At 44.4% G+C, this 19,760-nt stretch overlaps 1 protein-coding gene across 4 annotated transcripts in view; it reads right to left on the reverse strand.

The window, feature by feature from the left end:
• The window catches only part of SMC3 (structural maintenance of chromosomes 3), a 463,962-nt gene that overhangs the window by 252,282 nt on the left and 191,920 nt on the right, over positions 1–19,760 (reverse strand). For all 4 annotated transcript variants that reach the window (XM_075676310.1, XM_075676309.1, XM_075676311.1 and 1 more), the window contains exons 14-15: positions 13,470–13,569; positions 5,860–6,023 (exon numbers count right to left, since the gene is read on the reverse strand). In XM_075676310.1, the coding sequence (XP_075532425.1) occupies positions 5,860–6,023; positions 13,470–13,569 (264 nt within the window). The remainder of the gene's footprint in view (positions 1–5,859; positions 6,024–13,469; positions 13,570–19,760) is intronic.

The following is a 19,760-nucleotide window of genomic DNA, read 5'->3' on the forward strand; positions in this document are numbered from 1 at the left end:
CATTTTTTCTCTATTTACACCCTTTGCCAGGCATTACACCACTGTACGACGTTGCTTAAAGCTATATTTAGTCATACTTGGTCTTCATCGAGTATTTATTTTTTGATATAGCACACAGATGTCCACGAAGAGACGTATCTTTACATCCACACGATGTGTAATGTCACTGATGCATAAAATAAATAAAAATGATGCTAGCAGAGCCCTGTGGCATACAGAAAAGACTGGCACAATATCGGAGGCATGGTAATTATATTGAACATTTGTCGGCGTTGCAATAAGTAGCTGGCTATCCATCTCGTAACGGGACCATCGCCAAACATCTGATTTAGTTTCAAGTTCAGTTTAGCATGTGACACATGGTCAGAAGCCTTTGAGTAATCAAGGAAAATTATATGAGTTTGACTTTGTTGATTCCCTGTGCGAGGTCATGCAAATTTCTACTGCAAATGTTGCAATGAAAGGATATATGATGAGAAAATGCCATAAGAAATTAAAATGTGTACCGATGATTAGATGACATTCCATAGGTCAGATGGGGAAAGGCATGTGAGCTTTTCTTTGCATTTTGTTACAAAACAATTTCATTACAATGAAGCTGAAGGGGCATCTGATTCACTAACTGCCTGCACTCATGGCGAACACCAGAAAGGGATTGCAGTGAGTCAGTCGAAGCTGATGAAAAAGCCAATAGTGCACTGCTGAAGGAAAAGAGATTGTTCATCTATGCCAGAGAGATTACTGCTTTCCCTATTATGGCTGTGAACACTAATCCATCTTCACAGTCACGTACATCAAAGGGGCGCTAAAACACTTTCCTAACTAATCATAGAATAGCCTCATTATTAAAGGACGTTGCCTCACGAATCACCTGCCGAAAAAATTTTTTCAAATCCTACAAGTAAAAACAGTTTGAGGCAGTTAGCACACCAATGCATGGCTTTCTCTATACTTTTGTCTCCACTAGCACACTGGAAGATACACAGAGGGAATGGCAGAGGCAAGGGCCCGCCTAAAAGGTGTTCTTATTCATTTTTTTCTTCATGAAGCTGTTTCGGATTCAGGCGCGTACGGCTAAATGCACTGATGCGGCATTCTCTCGACGCAAGATAGGCGTTTGTGTGCCTAGAGCTATGTTGACGAGAGGAGTCATTATGGCACCCCTAGGTAGCCACAGTATCTATGCTACGCAGCATGCCGGTGCGATCTTACAGGCCACATTCAGAAAAGGCAGCTATGTAGAACTGGCATGTGTAGACAGGAAGTGCAAATACAAAATACTTCTTTTCGTCTTTTTGAGATTGTAGACAGATACTTTCCATTTAATTAACTCAAAATTAAGAATTAAACTAGAACCTCCTTCATACGTTCAGGAACAAAATGTGAGAAGTAACGCAGTAACCGGGAAAACATACAATCAAAAATAACTAAAAAATCTGAGACTGAACTGTATTTCACATTTATGTAATGCAAATTACTGCCCGAAACCCTGTAGCATGAGGCACGTCTCAAGCTGGTGGGGGTCTGGCAGCCGAGACACATTTTGTTGCTTTTGTATTTTGTAGTGCATCAAGGCAACGACGGGAAACGAAATTCAGCTGGTGGATGACGCCAGACGCCGGAGTGAAAGATGACATTCACATTGTGCCACCTGCAGCAGTGAACAGTGGTGCGTTTATGTTTCCGCCCATTAACAGCATGCAGTATGCTTCCAATGGCACTAAGTTAAGAATGTTGCCACTGAAAAATCATACTTAATGAGGTTGTATCAACAAGGTTCAACTGTATAGTGCTGCTGAGAATGTTCTCACGATCACGAAATCAGCCAATAACTGTGGGTGGGTTTGGCTGCGCGCAATTTAGCTGCATGACAACATTGCAAATAAAAGAGCAAGCAATTTTTCACTCTTTTTAAGACGGGACTGTAAATTCCCTGCTGCATGCAGTGCACATTTGACCCAAATGTTCACCGAAGCCTCGTATACATATCGACAATGTTTTCTTAAACTCGAAAAGTGTTTAAGGACTCCTTTAAATAGCAGAGCAACAGGCCTTAGCAGTGTCTCCTGAGCATTCCAGTGGAACGCTGCAAGCTTCAGAATTTGTACACTTGTCACTGTACATAAGCTTCTAAACAACAACAAAATGCATTTCTTTATGCTGTTGTCCAATGCCAAGCATCAGTGCCATGGTAGGGGCTTCAAGTGTTCCACCAGTCCAATCCCAAAAAGCTAAAACTTGAGCAAGCAACGACAATCTCAGATTATAGGTATTTTGTAACAATCCATTCATTTTCTATTCTTATCAATTCATGCAGCGAGTCACCTATCCTGGCGATAACAGTAATGCGGCTTTGCCTGGGTCTATGATGAAGGCTGAGAAAAATGACAAATAAAATTGATAGATATAAAATCTATAAAATGCGGTCCCAGTGCGCAAAAAAACATCCATGTCGGTGCCTGTGCAGTAGGCTTGTGCTAATAATAGATACTATATTCAAATAGTTGGTCGAATATTCTGCCATTCGATATATGCTTCGGCACAAAGTATTTAGAATTTTCGAAGTACTATTCGAAAAGAACAAATACAGTTGATCCTGCATATATCATTCTCAAAAGGGATCGCAAACTAGTTAAATATATTGATCATATGAACCATAAAATATGCCTACCTGACGCTTATCGAAACCTCCATAGGTCTTGGACAGTTTCCCCGAGATGAGAAGTGAGAATTCACCATTTTGTTTCTCCGTGGCCGTGTCGAATGCATAAGTCTTTTGCACACAAATGTCGCAACTTACTCACGTTAAGGAATGGTCTTTGACAAATTAACAGCAACACTAACATTAAAATCCAATGTCCCCTAGTCACAAGACAGGTGCGCCTAGTATGCCAAGTACTTCTTGCGAATTTTTATTCAATATAACATTTAAAAAAATTAAATTATGGGGTTTATGTGCCAAAACAATGATATGATTATGAGGCACACAGTAGTGGGGAACTCTGAATTAATTTTGGCCACCTGGGGTTCTTTAACGTGTACCCAAGGCACGGTACATGGGTGTTTTGGCATATTGCCCCACTCAAAATGCGGCCACCGTAGCTGGGACTCAAAGTTGTGACCTTGGGCTTAACAGTGCGTCGCCAAAGCCACTACACCACCTCAGCAGGTCAATATAACGTGGAAATATCCACACAGTGGAAGCAAACCAGCCTCTATGCAAACAATGTGCCATGCCACCACTGGCGTACATATAAGTCGACTCCCGATAATTCGAAGCCGCTTAATTGGAATTTTCGGTTAATTAGAAGTGCAGGTCCCGTAAGTTTTGCATGTAATCCTATAGAAGAAATCGCTCGATAATTCAAAGTCCTCATCCAGTAATATTGTTCAATTGAAAGTTAATTTTCAGCCGGGATCCTTGAGGTGACCGTCATTCTTTGGTAGAATGTGCAATTTTTCAAGTGTTGCAACAGTTCCGTGCCCCGCGTTGGTGTCATCGCCACCGCAGCCGCCCGCAACCCCATCCTTCTTGGAGCAGCGCGATTATTCATTGCGACGGCTGCCGTGGCCTCCGCGATCAACTACGGCGGGAGCCGCTTCGCCTCGCGCTGGAGGCCACGCGCGGCTGCCGCGCGTGGCCGGAGCTGATCGCGGAGGCCACGCAGGTGCCATAGGTGCACGCAGCGCTGCATACTGGCAGTGGCGAGATTGTGCGAGATTAGTCTTGCAGCGTGCGCAGCGTATAGGCGTGTGTTGGTCGAGCGCCTTTGTGCGGGAAGCTCGTAGGCTAGGTTGTTCCACGAGTGATTCGGAATTGACTGTACCTAGTCGCGCAGTTTACAGCCATGGCAAACCGTGGCTCTTATCACACGCTCGACCTGGCAACGAAAGTCGAGCTTTTGAAGGAAGTTGAGAAGGGAGGTGCCACCAAACAAGACATAGCGGGGAAGTACGAGATCAAGCCGAACGCGCTCTCTAACTACATCCAGAACAAGCGCACAATAATGGATGCATTTGAGAACGACAAGTTCAAGACTTCTCGGAAGCGAATGCGCATCGGCGCTTACCCAGAGTTGGAGAAGGCTCTGCTGGTTTGGATCAGGGAGGCCAGGAGCAACAAACTTCCTCTCAGCGGAGACATCGTTGCGATGAAAGCCCGAACGCTTGCAGCAATGTTGGCGATCGATGACTTCGTTTCGTCAGATGGATGGCTGACGCGCTTCAAAGATCGCCATGACCTGGTTTTCAAGAGCGCGTGTGGTGAAAAGGCGTCCGTTAACGAGGAAACATGCGCTACGTGGAAGGACGGAAAGCTGCGTGAATATCTTGCCGAATACAGACCGGAAGACATCTTCAATGCAGATGAGACTGCACTCTTCTATCGGCTTCTACCAGAGAAGACCCTGACATTCAAGGACGACGACTGTGCTGGGGGCAAACGCAGCAAGGAGAGAGTGTCGGTGCTGATCGCGGCAAACATGACTGGCACGGAACGATGTCGGTTACTTGTGATCGGGAAAGCCGCGAAGCCGAGATGTTTTAAAGGCGTGAAGACGCTGCCTGTGGACTATGAGGCGAACAAAAAAGCGTGGATTACGGCCGAAATCTTCAAGAGCTGGATAAGCAAATTGGACCGCAAGTTTGCTGCTTCGAACCGCAAGGTGTTGTTCTTTGTCGATCACTGCAGTGCTCACGTGAATGTGCCAGCCTTGAGTGCAATACGCCTCGCATTTTTGCCTGCAAACACAACGGCTGTTTTGCAGCCAATGGACCAAGGCATCATCAAGAATGTTAAAGTCCTGTACAGGCGGCACCTCCTCGAGCGCATGATTTTGTGTATGGACAGCTCCACAAAGTACGAGGTGAGCCTGCTTAGTGCCATCACATGTTGGCACGAGCATGGGATCGTGTGAAGCAAGAAACAATCGCAAACTGCTTCAGGGCTTGTGGTTTTGTGGCAGCTTCTTCGGAGGATGCCTCTGAAATTTCAGCGGAGGAAGCGTCAACAAGCGAGCTTGACGGCACTGATTTTGGTGATGCTCTCGGGGACGTCAATTTTGAAGATTACGTCGCCGTAGACAAGGCGGTCGAAACGTGCGGTGCGCTGACGGATAACGAAATTGTAGAGATTACTCAGTCCCAGGAAGCGACCCAGGAAAGCGACGACGACGTTGAAGGCGAGCCGCAACCTAAGGCTGCCGATGTAGCTGCGGGCCTTGCTCTTGCAGAGCACTTCTTTGCCGCTGAAGGTAACGCGGAAGAAGCATTCCGCCACATCTACAGCCTGCAGAACTTGCTTTCAGCAGCGCGATTCGGCAAGAAGAAGCAAAGCAAGATGACCGACTATTTTTCTTAGAGAAAATACTCGATTTCGCCACAAATAAAGTGCTGTTTTTTGTGTTTTGTGCTTAATTGGAAATTCGTTTAATTCGAAGTTTTTTGCGGTCCCCGTGAACTTCGTATTAACGGGAGTCGACTGTACTGAGAATCGCACGGGAACATGACCAACCCTGTGCCCATTACGATATGCAATTTAAACAGACAATCGTTATACATTGGCAATGACACAACCAGGCCGATGCTGATAGATTTGAAAGTGATTTCTAGCTTGCAGAAAATCTCAGTTCATTTTTACATGCCAACAGAATCTGGCACAAAATAATCACTACATTGTCACTATAACCTAATAGATTAACCATAACCACAACAGACACATTTTCACTCACTGGAAATGAGTTTGTGAATGCATGAGTTGCTATGGAAGTTTCAAAAATTGCAATTGCTTTAATTCCATCCACTAGTTTATTACAACCTAGTTCATTGTAACAATGTTTAACTCTACATAAGATAACATACTTGTTTCCAGAAGTCACTTCCACGGCAGTATAGATGGTCTTCTCACAATCAAAGTTTTCGATTAGCATTCCATAGTAGCTGTTGGCTATGTGCTCGTAACTGCCACCTTTCTCCCGAAAAGTTTGCAGAACTTTTCGTACACTGTCTCGGCCATTCAAGGTTGCCTGCATAGAGAGAGAGAGAGAGAGAAAAAAACAAATTTTTTCTTGCACATACGCTCACAAGGAAAGCTGGGCTAATTGGGACTGACATGCTTCAAGGGTGGTGCAAGAACCTACACAGTCCGGTCATACTCCACCTTTGTTTATGCAGCTCTTCACACTACTCTTCAAACATGCTCTTAACACATTATTCATGTAAAATATGTGCAATAAAAAAAAATTACGGCAGAACCCATCTCCCAATGACTGTCAACAGTAATGCGATTAGCAATTAAGCAATGTAGCAGCACACCATATCACTGAAGTCGCATTTAATAAATACTTGTATCAGTCATTCTGAGATTCTCCTTGCTTTGGCTATATACAATATTCATTGTCGCTGGTATCAGAACACATTGTTGTGGCACTTGCTTGCCAAAGTCCACAATGAGCATGATTGTATGACGATAATTGTATGATGACAATGTAGTGCCGATGATGCAATGACGAAGATGGAATGACATGATGGAACGGCAAAGGTGGTATGACAATGACGATTGTGTGGCGACGCCAGCCCAAAGACAAAGGGATGACGAGTGTGTGGTAACAATGGCATTATGATGACATTACAATAACAAATGGTTGAAAAGGGCAGAACGACGACAATGGCACAACCACTACGGAATGATGATGGTAACATAATGGGTGCATGAGAGCAACTGTTTCCCGATGGCACAATGACAATGGTGGCATAATCACGAATAGGTGATGATAGCATGATTACGATAGAATTATGAAAACGGAACGATGTGAATGTGAATGGAGTACGATGACAATGGCATGACGACAGGTTGACATTTATGGATTGATAAGGATCGTCAAATGACAGTGTGGCAACTACGGCATGAAGACAATGGTATGACATCTGTATGAAACTGCAGAACATTTTGAAACCGAAGTTACAAAATATTTTCTAAATGAATCCATATGATCTAACATTTCTCGTGCAAGTTGTAGAATGTAGTATTGTTATGTATAATGTTGCGATGTATGTGCTGTAATATGTATCGTTCGTGTAAGTTGTAGTATGTAGTAATGTGATGCACTTTTCGGCTATACATTGCTGCTTTATGTTTTACATAACGGTTGTTAAGTCAGATTTTGAATTATATTTATGTATAATGGCAGGCTGTGACTTGCAAATCTATGTATTAGCTATACAGTACTGCTTTATGTAAGCCATGATGCGTTTTGTGCCATATTTGTACCCCACCCCTGTAACGGCCCAATCGGCCAACAGTACCAGCAAATAAATTTTTTTAAATGACGACAACCGTGTGGCAACAATGGCCTGACGAGCATCAGACTATGATGAGAGAATGAAGATGAAAAGACCACACTGGCATCATGCTGATAGTATCAGAACAAATGTGTGGCGACTGTATAATGACCACACATTGACAACATTGAAGGTGCAACGACCTGAAGAGAGTCGCATGACAAAGCTGGAATGACGACACAAAAACCACACCCGTATCACTATAATGCTATGACAACAAATGCATGACAAGTGTATGACAACAACGGTGTGACAATGACAGCAGAATGAGAATCAAATAACAAAACTGGAATAATGACAATGCAACGACTACAACGACATCACAACCATGAGCACACACCTTATGGCCCTAGCTATTAGACTACTTAGGCCACTGTGTTGGCGTAGAAGGTGCGACAACGATGGCATGCCCATGATGGCATCCCGACAATGAGCACAATGACAATGGCGTGGCAAGAGTCAGATGACAAAGCTACAATGACGAACCAGAAGTGACGACGATAGAATGAACATAACGGTATCATGACAACTGCCTGACAACGAATGCATGACAACCTTTTGATGACGACAGTGTGAAGACGATAGCATGATGAAGCTGGAATGACGACCATGTAACGACTACAACGGCATCACGACTATGAGCACATGCCTTGTGGCTTAAGCGATTAGACAACTTATGCAACTTGAGCGGGATAGTAGCTGTGAGGACATAAAGAGAGTCAGATGACGAAGCTGGAATGACAACCATCGAATGACCCCAACAGAATCACAACCATGATCTGATACCCAGTCGCTCTAGCAGGAAAATAACTTGGGCTTCTGTGTTGGAGGACGGACGGACGGACGGACGGACGGACGGACGGACGGACGGACGGACGGACGGACGGACGGACAGACAGACAGACAGACAGACAGACAGACAGACAGACAGACAGACAGACAGACAGGTGCAAAATATATTAAGAAGGCAAAGCATGCTAATCACATTAATATTACTTATAATCAAAGTGCAATGGCAGCTAAGCAATCAAACTCATGCATAACGATACCAGTTCCAACAATATGTCAGATATAACAATGAGCAGCCGATGCACTGTCAACTTTTGTATGTGCTCTATGCCAAAATAAATTGCTTACTACAATGCTCACTTCCACATTATTGGTCATAACAATAAAACCTGCCATTAAAGATCCCCAGATCGTCTAAATTTCCAGAGTCCCCCACTACAATGTGCCTCATAATCAAAACATGATTTTGGCATATTGGCCTCGAGCTCCACCACTGGAAAAGCTGGCGCCACCGTCGGCGTGACGTGCTAGGAGGGATCACGTGGACATAGTGGCCGTGTCGGCTGCTTCGGGAGCGCCGAAGCGAGTTGAAAACGAGAGTTTAAATTCCCTCGTACGCTGCGGTCCTCATTTAGTGACGAGATTTCCCCGCTTAGAGTGTCTCCTTTACAACGCTTGAAAGCACTACAATAGGTAGTGGCTGCCTTTGAAGGCGCGCAACATGGTAGGCTACTGCTCGGTGCCGCAGTGCCGGACGTACGTAACAGAGGCCGATGTCAGCCTTCTTCACTCGTAGGCGCAGGACAAGAAGCCGCGTGAAGCTTGGCTTGCAAACCATAAAACCGGCAAACAGTCATCGGCTACAACTCGAGCATCCAGCAAGCACAGACGCGAGGAAGATTTCTGCTACGGCGCCGTGTCTGTGATGTTCGGAAAACGCGCACTGAGACGCTCGCCCGAGTAATGTCACGACGGTTTGGTCTATGAACTTGTCGATGCTATAGATACTGGCAAGTTCAGTGGAGTGGAAAGGGAGCGGTAAGAAGCACATTAAAAAGAAAGCATGGCATATGGTCATGTTTGTGTTATGAATTAGTGCACTGGATTACAAAAAAGGAGCAGCAGGAAATCGCACGCTGAGAACACCGATAAGCATACAGTGTGACGCAACTCTAGAAATAATATTGAAAGGTAAAAGAATTTAGAAGAAAAAAAAATTGAATCGTCGCGACGGCACATCACAGTCCCCGTAGGCATTGAAATCTCTACAATGAAATTATTTTTTGAACAGCTCTGATAGCGCCTACGCAACAATGGTTGCTTGTATACTGTCAAACGCTCATATTCTGCGGCCTAAAGCTCATGGCACAGTGCGAAAACGGGCACGTGGCGAAAGCGAAACAGTGCACGGACAAGCATGCAGACGCGCAGTCGGTCGCTGCGAATCTGTGCGATCGCTGCATTGAGGCTTCATTCTATTACGCTCCATTTAGTTATACAAACACTATAAGAACATATTTCACGTAGTTTGCTCTCAGCGTTTACCTACCTTTCACGCAAGAAGCCGGTTCAGGAGACTCCATCGCGGCGACCGCGCGCAGTGGCGTTCACTGTACGTATTCGGTAAAGATCGAGATAGCGTCTGTAAACGATTGTGCTCTTTCAGTTTGCCCAAGATTATTATTTAGACAGTAAAAAGCTTCTCTCGTTTCGAAAGTACTTACAGAAATGTCCGGAAGAGCTCGCGGGTGGTGTTTTCAGCGAGCGCTGACAGCAAAACCTATGAGGAGCGCGCCACGTGATCCCTCATACTACGCCAGCGAGCCGCTTCCAATAGATGGCGAATCCGTAACTCCTTGCCGCCAATAGAACCCCAGAATTTAATGAATTTAACTTAATCAAACCTGCATAGTGGGTGTCTGCGGCAAAAAAAGAAACACAATATACTTGAAAAAATTTTTTAATTTACGCATGAACTTCCCTGGGAGCAGTCTAAGTATGAGTTAGCATTGTGCCACTTGCTCATCTTCATGCAGCCCAGTGTCTTTATAAATGTTATGAAACTTGATTCAACCAGCATACCTTATCAACCTTCATCAGTCATTATGAACCTTATTGCACATGATCCAACCCTTACCAACTCTTATCAGTCCTTATCAAACTGGATGTTCAACAAAGCTATTGCAAAACCACCACTACAATTGCTATGGGGGGCTATGCAATGCTTCAGATGGTTCAGGTGTTTGTTTTGAGCTTGTTCTTTATGGAAATGTACGCTGTTCTGTGTGTTGTATGGGAGATTTCAATGAATGTATGCGCTGTTCACTTTGCTGAGCGCTTGTAGCCTTTGCCTTACGTGGGTATGAGCCATTGCATTTTTTGCTTGCTCACAGGGTATGAGCCATTGTCTACGAAGATATGAGCTATTGCATTCATCTTACGTAACAGACAGACAAATTTCTCGTTGGGTAGACATAGAAATGCTTACACATTAAAAAAATTGGGAGTCGCTGCATTCGCCTCTGTGCCCCAGACATTTGCCACCTACCCTTCGTGCCACTCACCCCACACGGCGGACCTTCACCATGCACTGCTCTCCCTTGAACTCTTCCGACATTGGCACAGTCTCTTCATGCATCAGAAACAGGAGAGGGGTGCCGCAAGGTTGGTGATGGCGATAGGACATTCCGTGCAGAATGCGTTGTACAAAGGCAGGTGCGGTAAAAGGTGCAGGCAAATGCGGCGGCTCCCATTCTTTTCTTTTTTTTTTTCTTTCAGTGCACACACAGTAGGCAATTTTAATTGTTATAACCCATAATCGTGGCATGGGAGCATTGTAGTAAATGGTTTGTTTTAGCACAGGACATACAGAAAAGTTCACAGTGCAACACCTTCTTAGTATTGTTAAAACCTGGAATACTATAAGCGGGTTCGACTGTCCCATTTCTTGTCTAATTAAGATTTTGGCGACACACTCCGCGCATATTTCTGCGCACCCTCCGTCTTCTTATCATCTGGCCCAGCATAACACAGCTGCACGCTGGACTGCATGGTCGATAAAACATAGCGCCACCGTCACGTCACCCGAGGTACGCGTCACCGACGGTGGCTATAAAAACAGGCTGCCTGGCTGAGAAAGACCGCTTTTCTACCTTCCGCTACTGGGACAAACGTAGCATTGGTATGCCCGTCCGCTGCCATCGTTAGTCGAATGAAGAATCATTACGTTTTTATGTTGGGATTCGTCCTTCGGCAGACATGACATCCCACAAGATCTTTACTTTTTTTTCGTGCAACCCGGTTATAACAATTATCACTTATAACAATGGGATTTTTCTTGGCATTTGGCATATTGTTATAAGTGGGTTCAACTGCAATTACATAACCGTTAAAAAATTTTATACTTAAGTTTATTTCAACTTTATCCTAATTCTTTTCCCCTCCAAATATGAGCTCTACTCATTTTAGTTTGTACCTATATTTCCAAAAACAAATGCTTGTCAACACATTTCACCTTGTACCACCAAGTTTGAAAACTGATTTAATGGGCGCAAAAACATACGGTGGCGTGATCTACGGGGAGTGCGCCGCTCATGTGGTATAAAGGATAACATGACGCGATCTTCCTAATTTCGTTGCCAGTGTTCAAATGAAGCACCATGTGGGCACGTCCTACTGGACATACAGTAAAGCCTTGTTAATGCAGAAAATTAGATAATTCATACTTGTCCTCTAGTCCTGACAGGCGTATGCATTATTTAATGCAATGAAACTCTCTAATTCAAACATATTTCACAACACAGTTAATTTGGACAAATCTCAAAGCTCGGCGAGAACAGTGGTGCCACTGACGAATTGAGATTTGAAGCAATTTCTGGAGCAGCAAAAAGTTAATTTTGGAGTAGTTTGAAGCACCCAAACACAGATTTCAGAGCACTTTGGTGCAAATAAATGCCAACTGCTAGACACGCCCTAGGCTAGTTTGAACACTTAAAATTGACAAACGTTACTCTAAAAAATATTTCCTTGTTGTAAAATAATGTTACTGTGCCTCAAAATACAACAAAAAGGTAAACGTAAATTTCAGTATCCATTTAATTTAAATGAACACGACAAACCTCTTCACACAGCTTGCTGTAATTCATATATTTTAATTTGAGTGATGCTGCTCATAGGTTGCCTTTCACATCTCAATTTTTTATCGACAGCTGTCAGCTTACCCATGTTTTCAGTCAGAATCAGTCGGAAGCAACTGGCCAGGCTCATTGTCATCAATGCTCTTCTGAGCCAGGCCAGCCTTGATGAGCCCCAGGTAACGCTCAAGCATTGTCTCCTTTTCCTTATAAAACTGAAGCCTCTGCCCAGCAACTGGCTGATTCACAACTTGCACCAACTAATTAATCGGACACTAGCCATTCAGACCAGCTCGATTATTCGGAATACTAGGCAACTTCACAGGCCCATAAATTTGATGTACAAGTACACCCGAAGTTTTGGACACCTTAAGGCCCTTCCAGGTCCTAGAGTTTTGTTGGCGGGGTGCATCTGCATCGCAATTCGCACTAATTTAGTGCTTTATACCGTGTGTCCCAGCTAACGTTAGCCAAGATGTTCAACGGAAAAAAAGATTTGAGAAACACACCGCAAGACAAAATGATAATATTTACAGTGTTGTTCAGTCGTCTGACATCGGCCAACTGAACACCATAGGTCTGGTAATTGTGCCTTCCACTGTGTCTTTCTAGTCCTTTTTTTTTTCTTTCTTTTTTTCGTTAACAGCTTGGCTAGCATTAGCTGGGACACCCTTTATACTACCTGATGCAATAAATATGACCTGCCTCGTACAATCAGCGACCTTTCCGAAGAGCAGACGAATGAAAATGCGTTTTCCAGCTCATCAGGTTTCGGAAAATGCAGTGAAAGACCACTGGAAACACCGTGTGCGCCTTCACCCCACTGTTTGCACCACATGCCATTGCTCTCAGTGCTGCCATTCGGGGCGCTGCTAGCGCCTTACAATGAATATCCGGTGGATTACACAAGGAATGCATTGCAACACAACACTTGCCAGGAAAGATGGTTTTGCAGGGCCCTTCGAAAAGAAGCTTTTTATTGGTCAAAGTTGTGCCTTCAAAAACAAGGAAAAACTTGACAGCAGCAACAGCAACAACAGTGATTGACGATGGCCAAATCAAATCTTGGCTACCAAAGCATCCCCAAAGGAGTGTCATTGTACATATACTGGATTATATTGAAGTAACTGTGCTTATAGGTAGAGGTGCCTCAAAGGGCACTTTATATGGGCCACAGCATGCAAAAAGATTTGGCATGAGCAGATGCACCTTGCCAGTCATGGAACGCAGGCCCTGGTCCTTTTTGGACAGCTCCTCTTTCAGCGTTGCCAGGTTCTGCTGCAAGGCATTCTCATGTCTCCAGAGTTCACTGCAGCAAAACATAGCAGTAAACAGGTTAATCTGGAAACAAATACAGAAATTTCACAGCCTATGTACCATTTAGGAATTGTAATTACAGCACACCACACAGTGTCATCATTCAATGCGTAAAAAAGGGAGGGAGAGGCGAAGGAGGGGGCATTCAACTATCAATCGTGTTTTCAAAGAGCAAAGCCTGTACGCACATTGCAGAAGAAAAAAAATGCAATCGGCATCTAGTGCACAGCAGCTGCATTGTGAAGATTGAAATCTGCCATGATCTTGAACGATCAGCAACAGGCCAATGTCGAACATACACACAAACCAAAAGTCTGGTTTTTTGCGAGCACGCAGCCTTTTTGGAAACAACTGAGAGCGCTGCAAGCATAACAAGCAGTGGCAAATTTTCTTATACTTCTCAGGCTCCAGAGCCTGGAAACAATTTTATTGGATGTTTCCGAGAATGTTCCAACACCTTTTCAAATATGACTTATGCCCCAAAGAGAATATTTAAAGTTTTTTCATATTAAGCCTATTTAGTTAAATAATTACACTTTAAGAGGTTCTGAACCCCATTTTATCAAAGTAGGGAGATGCATTTGAACTTTAAATGGGCTACTTAAGAAATACTTCACTGCAAAAAGTAGTTGAATGTGTTCAGCGAAAGCAGAATTATTGGCAATGAGACATCCCATTCACGGTGCTTCTGCTGTGTCTTCAATGCCTTGCACAGCGAAGGCTACTATGGAGCGGAACAAGCTGACAACGCCCTGCCTACTGAACATCACGGTGGTACATAGTTCAAATCTTCTTTTGGATGTTCTCGCAGACGCCACTACTTACGATTTGGCCACCTACAACATGCAGCACGGTTGTCCTCAGCGAGCCGTAGTGTGCTCAGCCAGTGGACTCGCCGTGGCATCCTGGGGTGGCCACGGCATCTGCGCTACGTCGCAGACCGCAGCGACTTGCAATTGCAGTGCACACGGGCAGCATTGGCTTTGTGCAGGGCATGAGTGTCCGCTTGCGCTCATGTGCTCCAGTCGAAGCCACTTATAACAATACCAGATTTAACAACATATCCATTATAACAATGAAAAGCTGCTGCACCATCAACTTTTGTATGTTTCCTATGGGGGAAAAAGCCACTTACTACAATGTCCCTATGCGGCATTATTGGTTATAACGATGAAGACTGGCTGCTGGGTGTCCGTGCTGAAAGGTAATGGAATGCAAAATCCTTGAAAAGAAAAAAGAAAAAGTGAAATGCGAGCTGCTGCACGATCGCCCACCACCCCAACTGCCGGTGTGCACTTCTCTCCATGAGAGATGCACGCCAGCCTCGCGCAAGTCTTTCCCGTTGCCCTTCCACCCCTCCAAACACAAATGGGCTGCCCCCATAACTCTGCACTGCACCACCCTCCAAAACACGAATAGACCGTGCCAACTGCGCTGACAACACTGCAGGCGCTCCTCCCAGATTAGGGCACCCTACCAAGATTGCTCACAGGGCCAGGCCCTCACAGATGGTTCCTCATTCTATGGCCCTCATTCTGCAAAATTCTGCTAATGGATTAAATTGCTCGTGCTTCTCTTTGTCCGTTGTGAGTGGCCGTGAAATGGAAGATGGCTGATCCGCCCGCTGATCATCGGCAAGGCATGACATTGCCGATGAAAAGAATGTGCACTGCTCTAGACTTGGAAACGAAGTACTGCTAACCGAAGAGGCGATCGTTGCGAATGTTCTTGCAACAGGTAGCGACAGTACCAGCCACAACAGCAGCGCTGACGCGGTAGGGCAGGCTGCCTCAACATTGTCCCCTCGGGAGGTCCTGTAGATGATTCAGTCCCTCACGGGCTTGTTTTCGTGAGGGACCTTCCGCTTCACTACGTGGAGAACCTTGATGCCTTGGAGAAGGATGTCGGCAAGCTTCACGTAAAGCAAGCAAGGCTGACGGACATGCGGTTTTCTCGTGCAAGCCAGTGGGAAGAACGTGGCGAGATGCTTGTGGTCACGTCCCAATGTTTGCTTTGGATTTCTCAAGCTGCGTTGCTGCCATGGCAACCTTCCTGCATTTTTTAAAAGGCGCCTTTGGGGACACCAAAGCGATGCCTCGGTGGAGCTCGTATGTCACTTGTGCTCCACATGACTCCTATTTGCAGTTGTTATAGAACTGCCATTCTTGAACACTGACAGCTGCAGCTTGTTAACAACACGCAATCAGAGTGCACAAGAAGCAGAGTTAAACAGTTAGAGTCAACACTATCAGAAGCCGGATGGAGGAAGGTGGTGGGAAGAAGAACTGGCCTCCCCGCCACTATAGTTTTTTTGGAACAGCTACACCACCCCCCATTTTGATTTTCTTTTCATGCAACCTGGCGATAATGGAATTTTCTTGGACCTGAAATGTGGTTATAAGTGAGTTCCGACTGTACTTGGTGCTCACTGGCTTTGCCCTGAACCAGATATCTTGACCAATAGATAGCAGGCACATCCAACTTACGCATTTTGAAGAGCTATCAATACGAAGCGAAGCCTGCCAAGTTGTCTAACCAGGAGTAGCCAGCAGTGACCGCGCACTGGTAAGCATGCTTGTGGTATGAGTTTAAGTTTCACGTGGTTGTAGACTAGTTGAGCATTTAAAACAAGTCGAAATTACTGATACCCAACGGCTACAACACCGATTAACAGGTTGCACAAAGTTTAATTCCAAAGCGGGCAGCTGAGGCTGCATGTGAGCAGTATTCTTTCGAAAGTGTGCAATTATCGAAATTCGAAACCAGATTTTCGCTTACTTCGCCTGTTTATTAAACTGCTTCAATAAATACACACTGTAGCAGTAGAAAGAAGCGCACTGATCCAAATACCTTTCTTCATTGATGTCAGCTATTGGCCAATAGCAGCCTTATACTGGAATCTGCTATACTACGAAATAAAGCGTCCAGAAAAGAGAGAGGAGCAAGATTCTGTTAAAACGAGCGTTTGAGAGAAAGGTGATTTTGCACTCCGCTTGCGAGATCCACGTGCCACCCATGAGTGCAAAACTTGGCTGAGATGTTCACAGCACTGTATGCAATCCGCAGACTATATTTTCACCAAGCCCGAGAGGTGGTTTGGAACCCTTCAATGCTGCATACCACGCAAAGTAAAGTAAAATGACTTTTATTTACAAATGAAACACAGCGACCAAATTTACTTTCTTCAAAAACAAGTACCCTTACTCATAGCAAGGCCCACACTGGTTATCCTTCACCAGTAGTTTGTTCTGCAGAGTTCAGTTGCACATTGAAGACCTGAACTCAGTTCGAGTCTTCTTCACTGTGCTGAAAATGCGCTCACATTGTGTGTTGCTATGCGGTATAACGAGCAAATCAAGCATCAGCTTTACTACTCGATCAAATGTGACCTTTCCATCTGCACTCTTGATTTTTCCAACTGCAGACCACTGCACAATGCACCTTTCTTCCTTTAAATGTCCTCTGGAAAAACGTGTGCTTACAGTTCTACAACTGAACTTCCAATGTATCTACAGCGTTATCCCTTGATACAGTTCTCTCTTCGAGCAGATATGGAAATTTCTCAAAAAAAAAAAAAAAAAGGAGTTGGAAATGATGCACTGGTCTTAGAGAATCCAGCCTAGCCACTTCTGTATTTTTTCAAGCTGCATATTCAAGTGGACCTTTATGCCTGACGTAGTCACAGGCTACAAAAAAATGATCACAGACTGCAGAAAAAAACTGTTGCGTTTCAAACATACTCAGTTTTTCTACAACAGATGATGTTGGGCTCCCAATAATGAGGTCAATGTCACCCTCCTGGCTCTTGATGTCCTGATAGAGAACTTCCAGTGGTGAAGACGCAGTCACAATCACGGTGGGCTTAACATACCGAGTTAAACGCTCTTTGAATAGACGCAACAAAAAGTTTAAAAGATGACCATGAGGTAGGTGCTTGTGATTGAAACAGACAGTTTGCTTTTTCAAAAACTGGAATCACCATTCAAAAAAGAAAAAAAGACATGCCAAATCAATGTCAGATGTGAGGAGGAAAAACTATCTGTGCTCATGAGTCAGACCAGCTTGTTGAGTGCTTTCAGGTTGCACCTTGGCCTTCTTCATTGGTGGAGCTTGCCTCTTTCCACTTGGCTGCTTTCACTTGGCGCAATTTTCGCTGCACTAGCCAATCTCATCTCCTGAAGCAGTAAGCATCCTGGGGATCTGGTACAGTTCGTGAAAAGTTGCCCCTGCTTGTTTTTGGTTTTTCGCTTCGTTTTATCATCATCATCATCAGCCTGGTAATGCGCACTGCAGGGCAAAGGCCTCTCCCATACTTCTCCAACTACCAAGGTAATGTACTAATTCTGGCCATGTCGTACTTGCAAACTTCTTAATCTCATCTGCCCACCTAACTTTCTGCCGTCCCCTGCTATGCTTCCCTTCCCTCGGAATCCAGTCCATAACCATTAATGACCATCGGATATCTTCCCTCCTCATTACATGTCCTGCCCACTCCCCCCCCATTCCTTTTTTCTTGATTTCAACTAAGATGTCATTAACTCGTGTTCGTTCCACCACCCAATCTGCTCTTTTCTTACCCTTAATGTTACAACCATCATTCTTCTTTCCATAGCTCGTTGCGTCATCCTCAATTTAAGTAGAACCCTTTTCGTAAGCCTCCAGGTTTCTGCCCCGTACGTGAGTACTGGTAAGACACAGCTGGTTATACATTTTTCTCTTGATGGATAATGGCAACCTGCTATTCATGATCTGAGAATTCCTGCCAAACGAACCCCAGCACATTCTTATTCTTCTGATTATTTCAGCCTCATGATCCGGATCCGCGGTCACTACCTGCCCTAAGTAGATGTATTCCCTTACCACTGCCATTTCCTCACTACCTATGGTAAACTGCTGTTCTCTTTCCGAGACTGTTAAACATTACTTTAGTTTTCTGCAGATTAATTTTTAGACCCACCCTTATGCTTTGCCTCTCCAGGTCAGTGAGCATGCATTGCAAATGGTCGCCCGAGTTACTAAGCAAGGCAATATTATCAGCGAATCGCAAGTTACGAAGGTATTCTCCATTAACTCTTATGCCCAATTCCTCCCAATCCAGGCCTCTGAATGCCTTCTGTAAACACCCTGTGAATAGCATAGGAGGGATCGTATCTCCCTGCCTAATGGCCTTCTTTATTGGGATTTTGTTGCTTTCTTTATGGATGACTACGGTGACTGTGGAGCCACTATAGATATCTTTCAGTATTTTTACATACGGCTCGTCTACACCCTGATTCCGTAATGCCTAGATGACTGCTGAGGTTTCGGCCGAATCAAACGCTTTTCGTGTAATCAATCAAAGGTAAATATAAAGGTTGGTTATATTCCGCACATTTCTCCATCACCCGATTGAATATAGTCTATTGTTGAGTAGCCTTTACGAAATCCTGCCTGGTCCTTTGGTTGACAGAAGTCTAAGGTGTTCCTGATTCTATTTGCAATTACTTCAGTAAATACTTTGTAGGCAATGGAGAGTAAGCTGATTGGTCTATAATTTTTCAAGTCTTTGATGTCCCCTTTCTTATGAATTAGGATTACGTTAGCGTTCTTCCAAGATTCCGGTATGCTCGAGCTAATGAGGCATTGCGTATACAGAGTGACCAGTTTCTCTAGAACAATCTGCCCCCCATCCTTCAACAAATCTGCTATTACCTGATCCTCCCCAGCTGCCTTCCCCCTTTGCATAGCTCCCAAAGCTTTCTTTACTTCTTCCGGCGTTACCTGTGGGATTTCAAATTCCCCTAGACTATTCTCTCTTCCATTATTGTCGTGGGTGCCACTGGTACCGTATAAACTTATATATAACTGCTCAGCCATTTGAACTATCTCATCCATATTAGTAATGATATTGCCGGCTTTGTCTCTTACCGCATACATCTGATTCTTGCCTATTCCTAGTTTTTGCTTCACTGTTTTTAGGCTTCCTCCGTTCCTGAGAGCATGTTCAATTCTATCCATATTATACTTCCTTATGTCAGCTGTCTTACGCTTGTTGATTAACTTGGAAAGTTCTGCCAGTTCTATTCTAGCTGTAGGTTTAGAGGCTTTCATACATTGGCGTTTCTTGATCATGTCTTTTGTCTCCTGCGATAGCCTACTGGTATCCTGTCTTAACGGAGTTCCCATCAACATCTATTGCACATT

The sequence above is a fragment of the Dermacentor variabilis genome, unplaced genomic scaffold (genome assembly GCF_050947875.1).
Source record: "Dermacentor variabilis isolate Ectoservices unplaced genomic scaffold, ASM5094787v1 scaffold_12, whole genome shotgun sequence".
In the NCBI taxonomy this organism is placed as follows: domain Eukaryota; kingdom Metazoa; phylum Arthropoda; class Arachnida; order Ixodida; family Ixodidae; genus Dermacentor; species Dermacentor variabilis.